General features: G+C 34.8%; 2 protein-coding genes across 2 annotated transcripts; one reads left to right on the top strand and one right to left on the bottom strand.

The window, feature by feature from the left end:
- Positions 1-3,111: 3,111 nt before the first annotated feature.
- On the top strand, positions 3,112-5,673 carry LOC108226276 (uncharacterized). The gene is made up of 4 exons (XM_017401224.2): positions 3,112-3,411; positions 3,514-3,699; positions 4,051-4,299; positions 5,049-5,673. Exons 1-4 carry the CDS (start codon positions 3,340-3,342, stop codon positions 5,325-5,327), a joined length of 786 nt encoding a protein of 261 aa, XP_017256713.1. The 5' UTR covers positions 3,112-3,339; the 3' UTR covers positions 5,328-5,673.
- Positions 5,674-6,270: 597 nt separating this feature from the next.
- On the bottom strand, positions 6,271-12,926 carry LOC108226094 (uncharacterized). Its single transcript, XM_064081485.1, has 10 exons — positions 12,658-12,926; positions 12,442-12,560; positions 11,556-11,728; positions 10,393-10,486; positions 9,062-9,172; positions 8,880-8,969; positions 8,234-8,319; positions 8,047-8,111; positions 7,434-7,871; positions 6,271-6,824 (listed from the first exon to the last, which is right to left on the bottom strand). The coding sequence occupies exons 1-9, from the start codon at positions 12,833-12,835 to the stop codon at positions 7,762-7,764; spliced, it is 1,026 nt and encodes a 341-aa protein (XP_063937555.1). The 5' UTR covers positions 12,836-12,926; the 3' UTR covers positions 6,271-6,824; positions 7,434-7,761.
- Between the last annotated feature and the right edge of the window lie 852 nt (positions 12,927-13,778).

The raw sequence follows: 13,778 nt of genomic DNA, 5'->3' as shown, positions 1-13,778 counted from the left end.
GATATTTAATAAAAATATTTATTATTTATACAACAATATGTAATATAAAAACCAAATTTGTAAGAAAAAATATAATCAAACAGCTAATATGATTTAATCAACTTTGCTTCTGCTTCTTCATGGCTGTTTGGCAAAAGAAGCAGAAGGACTTCCTTTGGACTTTTGGAGCTAGAAAGCTTTTTGGCTTTTTTTAGTATTTATATTTTATTATGAAGTTTTGAATTTTAATGTGTAGTAAATTTTATTTACTAATAAAGTTTCTTATAACTTAATATTTTATATTTATCAAACATACAATTGACTTATAAATGAAATTATCCAAGCTTTTTCTGTAATTTATAAGTTAAGTTCACTTATCACTTACAATTTTTTATTTTTTTTGAAACAAAGGTGTTAATCTAATAATAAAAAGCCGTACGACATCTACACCAATGATTGAGTCCAACGAACAGTAAATCGCAATCGCATGTTCTCATAAAGAGACAATTAAATGATATTTTAAAGAAAATGTATATACAAATACAAGAACCCGCTTCATGCATCTTTGTTGAATTATTAGTACATACCCTCTTCATAATACCCTGACAGAGCTATCGTTCGACCAAAACGGCGATTCCATACAAACTTTCATCAGCAAATCAAGACCCCACTTACAATTAAGAAGCTAGGGAGAGAAAACAACCTTAGATCTGAAGCAGAACCACAGAAACAAGAGAAATCGGACTGAAAGTCCACCCGCTTGAGACAGAGAAAAAAGACAACAAAATCTCCAATGGTTTTAGATCTAAGAATTCTTCCGTCAATAGATCCGAAGCAGAACCACAAAAACAAGAGAAATCGGACTGAAACTCACCCGCTTGAAAGAGATACAGCGAAATTTCCGATGGGTTTAGATCCAAGTTTCCCGAGAAGATGTATTATTCAAAAACTAAGATGAAAAACAAAGCAAATTAAGTGATTCGGGACTTTTCACTGGTAAAAGGTGATGGAAGCCCCATACGGCTACGATAAGAGAGAGGCCAGAGAAAATTAGAGTTTTAGAATGAAATATTAATATGTTGTGTTATTTTTATAATCTTATTTTTTATTTATGACTTTTTAAGTTAAATAATTTACAGGAGTCTCGTATATTGTTATGGGTTGAACAAATTATTTTTTTAAATTAGTTAGCATTTTCTCGTTATAAAGCGACTATCAAGCTCTTAACTTCTTCAAATGACTCACCATCAGTTCATCACAACTGCACTGTGTTAATCAATGTTATCTTTACTTAACTGAGGCTTAACTAACCTCATAAAACGACTATTTGGAGTGGATCAACTTAAAGGAATCCAGGTTAAGATATCTTTTTTGTTTGCCCCTCATCTATACTAAGTATACTGTAACGGCTAATTTGTATTACAAAATCTTTTGTATTAATATATTAAAGTAAATAATATTTCAATATATAATAGAATTATATACTCCCTCCGTCCCCCTCAATTGTTTACATTGGAGGGGGACACGGAGATTAAGACAATGTATGAAAAATGAGTAAAGTTAGATGAATAGTGGGTAAAGTGGTGAGACCTATCAATATTTAATAATAGATTTGTGGAGGTAATTGCATATCGCACCCCTTAAGTATCGTTCAAAAACGATAGAGTATCTATACTTTAAGAAACTCAACTCGCACCCCTTATCTTTACTTTTCAAAACCGAGATGCACCCCCTGCCGTTAACTTCCGTTAACTCAGTGCACTCCGTTAAGTCACTATATATATAATTGCAATTCGGACCCCCTAACTTACATTCAAAAACGATATTGTACCCGTACTTTTGGAAACCCAAATCGCACCACCTATCTTTACATTTCAAGAACGATACACACCCCCTCCGTTGAATTCCGTTACCTTCCGTTAAAATACTCCTCCGTCTCAATTTACATGTCCCTTTTGCTTTTTGAGATTGGCTAATTTTTGACCAACTATTAAAAAAATATTTATTTATTATTTTAGGAAATAGAAAGTTACATATTAAAATATACTAAATTTTGTTTAAAAAAAATATCATCAAAAAGTAAATCTAGCCTATTTTAATAGAGATAAATAATAGGGGGTCCGAATTGCAGTTACCTCTATTATTTGCAAAATTCGGACCCTCTATTATTTGCGAAAACAAATAGACTAGATTTACTTTTTGATGATATTTTTTTTTAAATTTTTGTTTAAATAAGTTATGCCCAAGTCAAAATGATTTTACATATTGAATGATTTTAAATTTTTAGTGACATATGTATTAGGTACTTAAAATATACACTATTTTAAATATAAAAAGTAAATATTATGTGATATTTATTAAAAATAATACATAAATTTATCTATTGATTAGAATATATAAATTTTGATTATTTTGTTGGGAAAAATTGATCAAAAAAAATTTAAAAAAATATCATCAAAAATTAAATCTAGTCTATTTTAATAAATACATATTTTCAAATAGTTGGTCAAAAATTAGCCAATCTGACTTCTCAAAAAGCAAAAGGGACATGTAAATTGAGACAGAGGAGTATTTTAACGGAAGGTAACGGAATTCAACGGAGGGGGTGTGTATCGTTCTTGAAATGTAAAGATAGGTGGTGCGATTTGGGTTTCCAAAAGTACGGGTACAATATCGTTTTTGAATGTAAGTTAGGGGGTCCGAATTGCAATTATATATATAGTGACTTAACGGAGTGCACTGAGTTAACGGAAGTTAACGGCAGGGGGTGCATCTCGGTTTTGAAAAGTAAAGATAAGGGGTGCGAGTTGAGTTTCTTAAAGTATAAGTACTGTATCGTTTTTGAACGATACTTAGGGGGTGCGATATGCAATTACCCTCTAGATTTGAGATAGTGGAGGAAAGTAGTGGGTGTAATAGTAGTTTTTATTGTTAAATATAAGATCGTAGGAGAAGATAATGGGTGTAATGATGCGAAAAACTTATTATTTATAATAACGTAAAGAAATGAGAGGGACATCCCAAAACAGTAACGGTAAAGAAATGAGAGGGAGAGAGGGAGTACAAGATAGTTTTAGCATACCAGATAAGCTCTTTCTAAAGTAAAGATCATTCAGCACTCTGACTTTAAGCTCCTGTGTCCCCTCTCACGTAATCTTTATACATCAATATGTACAGTGCAATTTAGCTGACACCATCAATCACCACATAAGATACATGTATACAACATATACACACAAATTTTCCTTCACTTTTTCCAGTTCTTCTAGAACACGCATATAACATAAACATCACAAATTTTCCTTAACTTTTTGCACTTAAAATATCTTGATTCTAAAAAGTTTTTTAGTATTGAGAAACATGAATGATTCCAAGTACATGGATAGTTCAATTCCAGATGATATTGCCCTCAAATTGGTTTCTTCTTTACAGGTACTTATTTGTCTTTGCTTGAAATTTTTTTTTTTTGGATTTTTGGATTTTTTTTTTATAATACTGCTGTGTTTTGGATTTGGTATGTGATGTGAATTGAAGGTATGGGATGTTTGTTCACTTGGTAGCTGCTCAAGATTTTGGCAGGAGCTTTGTGGGTTGGATTGTGTTTGGTCTTCTTTGTATAAAGATAGATGGCCACAGTTGATCTTGGATAATAATCAAGAATCTTCTGTTCTTGATTTTGATCATGCCCATCAGCTAAGTCAATCTGAAAGCAGCTCTCAGGTTGTTACTTTATGTCTGTGATTGTTAAAGTTTTGTTTTTTACTTGAGTAGAAGTATTCAATTGAATTCCTAAAATGATTCGAGTTACCGGTTTTCCTGAAACCTGTTAGGACAAGGACTTCCTAAAATTCTTAAATACACTCTCCTCGAGTATAATTAATTGTTAATAACTTCTGCATAACAAATTCTGGTAAATTTTCTTTTTAATATCTTATAGTGAAATCGGTGTTACGTTCTGCAATTGGTATGATGACTGATGCTAGCAGGAACCAACATATTGGATATAAAATTTTTGAAGTTGATTTTTATATTGGCTAAGATTTTACATCTTTTGTTATGTTTATAATGTAGGGATGGAGAGGTTTGTACATCGGCAAGCACAATGAAATGGCTGGTAAAGCAGCCACGGTAGTCGAATTTCTTGAAAAATGTCTGAACTCTGAATCAATTGAAGTGGGTCAATATCTAAAGGCAATAAAGGATCTTTACACTATGCAGTTTGGATTTAAAGATGTCCAAATGTTCTTTCTTAAAGCAGAGAGTAATGTGTTGCTCAACTTGGTTGGCCTGCATTATTGCATTAGCTGGCTCAGGCTTCCGGTAATTACTTCAGTCCTATATATGTTACTAATATCTTATAAGAATGTAGTAGGCAATACAACAACTTTTAATATCCTATATGTACTCCAAGAAAACTTTTTGCTGAATAAAATTATGCTGTTACCTTGTTGGGATATGATGACTGTGACACAAAAATAAAAGGACTTGAAACTGGATAGCACCGTTTTACACGATATAGCACAGGAGTGTCATACATTGTTATGCGGCTAAAAGATCCTTATACAGTTATATTCCTGATCAAAAGCTCTGCTTGGGTTGATATTATTTGCAATTTCCTCTTTCCAAGGGTTTGGCACAACGCACAATTTTATATCATTGCAACAGAACTTAATTGTTTCAAAGATGTTTCTTTGTGGCAGATTTGTGCTCGAATAAATTGGAACCTTTTGTCAATGACTTGATGTATTCGTAAGATGTGTAATTTAACCATACCGGTCTGCTAAATTCTCTGGCCTTTATGCTTATTAGTGTTGCAGCAAAAAAAAAAAAAATGCTGCTGAGGGAGTTTGGAGCCTATTTGATATCCATTTTGGTACCTTAGCAATTTCTAGAAAAAATTATGTGGTCACTCTTAAGAGTACTTGAAAACATTTCCTAAATGTCTAAAGGTCCAATGGTGTGGCCTTCAAATTCTGGCTACGTAGTTCATCATGTAAACTTGAACAGTTTGAACTAATAGACACGTTACTCTGTGATAATTAAGTTGGCTAATGCATGGTTTCTATCAGCCGGAGCATATACTGGAAGCACTGGAGAGCTGCAAGATTTTGGAGCGGAAAGTGTGTGTCCAGTGGTGGACTTTAGGTCGGTGGTTTTATGGCTTCCGCATGCGCGATGAGTCCCATTCTCGGGAAGTCTCTCTGGGAGACCTTGCTAGAGCCAAAGAAGAAGAAGTTCTTGCAGTGCTCTACCGAGGTGCCATTTATGAGGTGTTGCGTGTTCGTATTTCTGTTGCTAAACCCTCAATTGCTCACTGGACACGCCAAAACCTAAATACATGTCACTAGTATAGCTTTCTCTATGATCTTATATATGCATAGTGAGTATATAATCTTCGAGTTTGTAAATAAAAATGTGCCATGATCTGGAATGAACAATGTATAGAAAGAAAAAGATGGACATCGGCAGGGTGACAGGAGATGGCCTCACATATCTGTATCAACCTACAATAAATTGGTATATGTAATCCTGTTGTAGATATGTGTTCCCCTGTAGGCTGTAGGTCAGATGTTCTGTACAGAGTTACAGTCTGTACAATATGTAAAGTTTCACTACTCATGCTTGAACTTGTAGTTTATATTTGGATTGATTCCAATGAATAATATTATATCAAACTTGTTACTTTGGCATGCACATCAGTGAGCCTGTGACTTGCTAAGGAACATGAGTTTACTTATTAGTTCTTCCCAGTATAAGAGTTACATAACTATGTCCAAGCTCTGCCTCCGTTGGGTGTTATCAGGTCTATCTCAACACAGAATTAGCTCCGGCACCCAGATAATTCTTATGTATGGAACTCGCGTGAAATTGTCCATCCCCTTTCGAGCTTTAGAGGTGCTAACCCATTTGAACTGCCTGGAGGTTCAGACAAAGGGCGCATAGATCCCAAAAATGTACTCTTCCAAATATGACTTCTCCGGTGGGGGAACACGTTGAATTCCTATCTAGAGTAGCAGGTCCTTGTGTAGAGACCACATTAGCCCCGGACACATTATATATCTATCTCAAGCGGAGACGAGATTAGCTTTGGACGCATTAGATTCCTTGATGCATGACTAACAGAACTGAGTTTTAAGTACTACAAAACCATACGAAGAAGATTGTGCAGCAATTTTGCATGCAGCTGTTTGGCATTTAACCTTTAAGTTCAATTGTAGTAAGAAACTGTGATTTGCAAATTAGACCTTCGGCGGTGCTTTAAATTAGCAAAGTATGTTTAACAAGACGAAGTGAAATCAAGAATGGCACATTACACCAATTCCCCATTTTTTTAAATTTGTTTTTACAATTTAGGCTTACATGCCTTACAAATGAGTATCTGTTCTAGAGAAAATAAACCCATCACCTAGGCTAGGCTATCCAACCGTGATCAATTCTCCATTCTTAATATCACTTGAACTCGAAAGAATACAGGTTGTCCGAGTCTTTCCAAAACATAATACATCTTCTGGAAACTAAATACGAATTTGAAAGGCATACAGGAACATCTAAGACAAGAAGCAAATGTAGCAAGATATGTGTGTGTGTTTACTAGTCACCAATCACCAGTAACGACGAACAAGAACAGGATGCCTCCTCGGTGGTGCCATGAAAAATTGAGCAAGGATGATCACAGCCGCAACTATAACCATCATTTGTTTGGGATCCAAGCTCAAATCCAAACCCCAACCCCAACCCTTGTCTTCCTCTTCGCAGCAACAACATTTTCCCATCTCCGACGCCAACCAGAGTTCTGAAACTTGACAATATGAAATGTGTTTCTCTTGCTCTGAAAAGAATGAAGTCTACACAATATATAGAAGAGTTGACATATTAGAAAACAACAAGAGGAAGAGAAGGAAATACTAAAAGGTACAAACCAACAACAAGCGTGAAGAATTCTAGTCAACTGATAGGCAAATCTCCTTCCAGTTGACATTTATATTTTTATTATGACATCTTCAACACCAGTTGCTCACCACACATGAAACATCCATGGTTTTGACTGTTTAGCATCTAACGTCATATATATACTACTACTTACAAATCTGTACATTATATTCAGGCAATATATGCTTAAAATCTACCAGATAACATATTTATTTTTTTTCTTTTATTGAAGTTGAATATTCAAAGACCCCGACATTACAGATGCTCGACTGTATCAGCTCCGCAAGCTGATAACATGGAAGAGGGAAAATTCTCACACCACCAACACCAAGCACTAGTCTTTTACATCTCAGGGCTAATCTAGCTAATATATTTGCCACCGTGTTACCTCTTTAACAATAAAAGATAAATTATTACTATTACTAAGATTAGAACATAAAGACTTAATATCCGACCGATAATTATCATAGTCACTGCAGCCTTGATAAACTTTCTATCAATGCCAAAGCTTAATAACTTCATACCTCCTGCAGTTTTCAAATCCTCCTTTATAGCTAAAAGTTCAGCCAGCTAAAGCACTGATTTAGTTTTCCTGCCAACTTCAAAACAAATCTCTCTTACTTGGAACAAAATTTTACACTAATTAAACTACAACTCTTTAAGCATACACAACTCCAAAAAAACAAAATTGTCCACAGGTACATGCTTCGGAAGGCTCAATCGTGGAGAAAAAATAGACGGAAGTCTGCACAATTCATCAGGAATGTATATCCTTGTAAATCTTTCTGCTGCCCAGTACATCTCTTTTTTTAACACATTAAAATCAGTCCAAAGTCCAAACTAGAAGCAGCATTATTCAGACATTTCCCAAAACTGAGTAAAGCTTGGGTACTTCGGCTCCCATCCTGTTTCCTGGCGAGTCTTTGAGTTGTTTAATTTCTTGCCCAAAGGATCATTAGTTCCTGCAGAGAAGCATTATTACAACACTACTTTGGATTGAATTTGGAGTGTCGCTAATGAAATTGAAATTATGTACATTTAAAAACAATGGCAGCTTTCACATGAGGAGATAATTACAACTTTTTTAATTGTGTACGCACATTCTTCAATGTCTGCAAGTAATCAATTGAAACTAACCTGTAAATCCTACAAATTTTGTGCTAAATTTCCCACTTCTTTCGACAATGTCCATTACCTCATGCCTGTGAACCAATGAGAAAGAAAACCACTTTGAATCCAAAATGATGAAAGACCAAATATATAAGCAATACAGCAAGCCAATAAAACAATACACGATATATAGAACACAAGAGAGGAAGAGAACCTGGACAATGGGTAATTATCACAACCCAAAAAGGTCTGACCACGAACCTTTTTCTTCAAAATTGCAACTGCAAGCGAAGCTGCATCCTGCGTGCCAGAAATCCAGAAGAAAAATCAGGATACAATGTTGCTATGTGAGAATATAAATGTCTGTTTACCTGAACATATTACAATTTTACAAATAAAGCAACGTGGGAAAATTTGCTGAAAATGCTATGTATATTTGATCAAAAAAGTTCTTTGGATATCAGTACGACAAAGTTTTTAGGATATCAGTACGACAAAGAATTCCAAAGTTTAAACCGCTAAAAATTCAAGCCATCAAGGCAGCCTATGTCTATATAATTACCTGTCCTGGTGAATTTCAACTACCGTACCAAAAAATGATAATTAATCGATTACAACAGAATCTTGAAATTTCATTAGATTTAGTACTCCGGTACTGTAGTAACCTCTCCTTTCGGATGTCAGAGACGTTTGACTTTTGGTTTCTCGTTTCAATTATTGCATATAAGCAAGTTCAAATTTTCTGTCAGTATGCGCCTAGCTCTGCCAAGGCACACGGCTCACCACAGGCCTGATCGGTCTTGCCCATTGTGCCTCTTGCCTTTATACAAAGCTGTGCAAACCAGCAAGCCAGTAATTACCTCATAATGTATAAGATTGACGATGTGATCAGGCCGAGATTCAACAGTCCCTTTTCTCAACCAATAGACATGTGCCCCTCTATCTGCTTTGTATGACAGTCAAGGTTGTGTCCAGCACACATTCACAAAACCTATTTGAAATAATGCTATGTATATCGTAATTAAATTTGCATGAAGGATATATAGAGTCCCGCCAATCTTAGTACATTTCCACCACACTCTATTACTACTTTTTCTGTGTTTAGAAGGAGATCCGTCCTAGGGCTCCTCCCAATTGGCACTACTGGACTGTCCTGTCACAATTATTTGAAAAGCACAAAAGTGAAGACTACAAAAACAAACACACCACGGCAATTCAAAATAGTCGCAAAGAACACATTCAACAAAAGATATCATTACGGATTTCTTTAAAAAATGATCATCACTACTTGGACTGTTTCCCAAATCCCAAGTAGATGTAACAGTAGACATACAAAGTGCTTTCGCGACTCCTATAGGGAGGAAAGATTGCTATGAATTAGTACAGGATTATTAAATGCTGCAGGATGGAGCCAGGATTGATGGGCTGGGGGGAGGGGCGGTTGTCATATTTTTAACGATTTCCACTAACAGAACTTGATTACCTTCTGATTTTTTAGCGGTTCAAATTTCCATCTCCTCCATCTTGCGGAGGAAAAAATTGGCCGCAGTCTGCCAGGTCTATAGATATCATCTTATAACTATTTAATTAAAAAAATAAAGGAATTAGCTTAGTGAAGTGTCTACGTATCTACGCTGACAGATAATAGTCGTCTTGCTTAAATATAATTTGTAGAACACAACTCTTCTAATGATTACATCCAAAACTATGCTAATTTTTGCAATGAGATCAACTACAAGAGAAGGTAACAAAGATGTCTACCATTTTACCATTCTGCCTTGCATGCAATTGTTGTCAAAAGTGAGAAGTTATCCTACTCTGAAACCAGTACTCTAAAAAGCGGCTAATGGACAGCAACATTTCTGTTCACTATTGTTTCCAGAAAGGGTGCAGGCAGACCTCGGTCAAAGTAGGTCAGGTATCAGTCAAAATTTAAATAACAGAGAAACGAGAGTATCACTGCACATGCAAGTCTGAAGTTGGATACTGAAAAAGTCACAAATGTGCATCAAAGGCTACGAATGGTATGCAGAAGTGAAAGCAAGAAGGATGCTTGAACTCCACTAAAAACGGAACAAAGTTCATAATATATTGGTTGGACAACAGTAGGAATATGATTAAACCCCACATATGACATCCGAAATAATAGATCCCGCCAAAAGTTCTGGAAATTTATTATTTTTGCCACAACTCTCTATTAATTACAGATCAAGAGACCTCTAAAGATCACAACTGAAAACAATAGAGAAGTCGAGAAAAAAAATTAAATGATTTTCTAAGTCTGAAGATGGCATTAAACAGGTAGAACGTCACTTTAGAGCAACAAATAAAAACGGAATGAACTATAACCAGAACAGATGTTAGGTGTAAGACCTCATCACAGGGGCCATTATCATAGCAATCATATGGTGCAGAGCTTGAGGTAAACAGGAAAGAACCGTGACCATTCCAGTTTAATGATGCTTCCCTGCTTATTTCATGTCAAAACCAATAAGTAAAATTTGATAAGCATCTGGCTTCTCCTACCAATGATTAAGCGTATCTGATAAAATACGTTCACATAACAAGCAGAAGACAGTTGAAACTTTAGATTGATACCGAAAAAAATATTGAGTTAAAGTCTCCAAGATTCACTTTTATAGGCATGTACCATAGATATCACAAGATTTGACTTTTTTAATAATTAACAAGATGTCTTGGCAATTATGTGTTTTTTAATTCATCTACAGATATTTTGCATGTGTCTAACCGTTTGTTCTAAGTTTTTTCCAATAACTGTCATCGATTTGTTATTTCATCTGATAGGACAACTCTGGAGACTACTACAGAAACTACTTTAAAAAATTACAATATTAATATATAACGTATATGCCTGCACATTTCATTGCCCTGTTTTCCTGTACCATAACATCACTGTGCCTTTCAAGCAATATTTGAAGCTTCGCAAGCTTATTCCACTTGCTAAACATGAATGTACAGTTTTTTGGTGGGATTAAGCTAGTACAGTGATTCAAAATCTCCAAATTAGTACTAGTGATTTCCATTGTAATTATTAATATTTGAGACACTGAGGATATGGCGAGGTGTCCCTTCATCTTATCACTAGTGGAATAGCTAATTTATTTTCCTTTGGTTGGAACATTCAACATAAATGCTGTAAAGATGCAACTTATCATCTCAACGGAAAAAAAAAAAAATTGGTACATCTATGTCCATATTAACGACAGAGGGAGTAATATAATGATATTTTATATGGACCATTGTGGAGACTAAGGAAATAATACCAATGCCAGCAAGAAGGTGCACGTAGAAGTCCCACAGAAGTGTGAAAATGTGAGGCCATGTAACTCATGCAAATACATTTATCCTTCACATGAGATAGGTACACATTACATAACCATGATTTGACAAAACATATGATTTAAATTAACTCTTCCCCAAAATAAAAGAAAGCTAAGCAGCAATAAACAAACAATACCAACTAATTGTAGAAATGTCAACAATAACTAGAAGAATGAAATGGAGATTGATAGTACCTGACATCGCCGGGGTAGTCTGGTGTGCGGGATGGTGGAGCACAGAAAACCACATAAGGATACTTTTGAGATGCTTTCATTCCCTTCAGAGATGGAGTAATTCCCATCTTGACCAAATCATCATGGTGATCGGTAGTAAATGTTTGCCCAGTAATTTGACATCCCTGGTGATCCTGCAGACAGTTGACCAGAATTCTCACATCACCTCTTTACCAATGCATCGACACACACATTTACGATTGTTGAGATAACTACTGATTTCAGCACTAAATTATATATGATAATGCAACATTTCCTGTCTGCAGATCTCACAGTTTGTAGGGAAGAAGAGAAATGGAATGTCCGCTTAAGAAATACTTATTTATTAACATCTACGACCCCCCCCCCCCCCAGCTGACACAGTAAATATATTGTCCACGAACATTCATACTGCATTACGTGTCCATCTATGTATTCACAGAAGCTACATATTTTTAAAAAAAATGTATGAAGCCAAAAAATAAAGAATACATTCAAATAACTCATATAAAAGCTAACACCAACACACACGTGGTTTGTTTCACAAACTCAGCACTTCCTTATAAAAGACTAGGTCACTAAGGTAAGTCAGACCATGGGAAAACTCATTTAGGTCCCAAGCAAACTTTTAGTTACACCATTGGGTAAAATCAAAACAAAACGAAACCTAAAAAGTAATTAAAAAATCAACTCCATTTAAAAACGGTAATTCACTTATAAAAAAATTATGCATATTAAAAAAACTAAAATTAATAAAAAAAATTCATTTATACCTACATTAAAACAGAATAACTAATTTTTTACTAATTTTTTCTACGAGTGGACAAGTATTTTGAAACGGAAAAAGTATATACGAATAAAGCAATACCTGACGCCATTTTTGAGCAATTAAGCGGCCAAGAACACCGGGACCGACGATCAACAAATCATCAGCTCCGACAAATCCGGAAGTAGAAGAAGAAGTCTCTACTTCCATCTTCGCCGCACCTGGAGCATACAAAACATGATACATCACCAATTACAAACATCGATTTGATTTTAATTTGGATTTCATGTAAAATGAGTAGAAGTAGAGAGTACTTACATTGGCGCTGAGTCAGAGACGATGGCGGTGAGTTTAGAGTTAATTTAGAGGTTTTGGAGCGTGAGAAGATGGAGATACAAGTGGTGGCGCGTGTGAATTTCAAGTACAACGCCGGGGAAGTTCCGGCGAATGAATATGCTGACGACGTCGGTGGGGTTGTGAGGAGAAGATGAGACATGCTGGAAAATATTTTAAATGCTGGATATCTTCTTGGGCCGTCGTAATCTTTCACCGCCAAAAATAAGATTAGTGCTGTTTGTGGGCTATTTAATTATAAAAGAGTTGATTATAAAAGAGTTAATTATACCTTGTAAGAGCATCTCCAACGGAACAAAATTCTTAGCTAAATTGTGTACATGGCACTTAAGTGGCATCTGTCAATTTTTAGAGAATATGTAAAAGTTTTGGACTCCAACCATATTCCCTTTAGCAAAAATTATAGATAACCATATTTTGATTGGCTATATTTGCTGAGCCAACAAACTTTTTAGATATAATTTTAGCTATCATATCATACATAATACTATTGGAGTGTCTATCCTTCTCCTTAGGTAAAAATTTACATAATCATTATTTTATTATATTTTAGTTAACAGTTTTTGTTTTCACCCTTGGAGATGCTCTAACCCCTAAATTTGTTTCAAACGCATTTTAGTATCCAAACTTTGAAACAAAGCGATATGCACATATGCACGTAAGATTAGTGCTCTTTGTGGGCTATTTAATTATAAAAGAATTAATTAAGATGTTGACGGTAATTATATGTTTTATTCTTGAGGTCAACATTATATACCTATGATAGAATATTAAAATTTATAATTTATTATATATAATATAATATTAAGATTTATTACCAACTTATTAAGATACCAATTTATTAAGAATGACTTATATGATGTGCACAAATTATGTGACATATTACTTTTTTTTTGATCAAATGTGACATATTACTAAAATAAATGTTGAGCAATCATTTATGTTTATATGTATTTGGAGAAAAACTATGATGGTGTTTGGGAAGGGGAACTTCTGGGCTTAGAAGCCTAATTCGTCTTTTCTACTAACTGTTTGGCAATTCATCTCAAACACTTGAAAAAACACAAAAAGTTCGGAAAAAAAGC

The sequence above is a fragment of the Daucus carota genome, chromosome 1 (genome assembly GCF_001625215.2).
Source record: "Daucus carota subsp. sativus chromosome 1, DH1 v3.0, whole genome shotgun sequence".
NCBI lineage: Eukaryota > Viridiplantae > Streptophyta > Magnoliopsida > Apiales > Apiaceae > Daucus > Daucus carota.
Note: the sequence above shows the minus strand (reverse complement) of the source record. Positions and strands in the feature narration are given on the sequence as shown.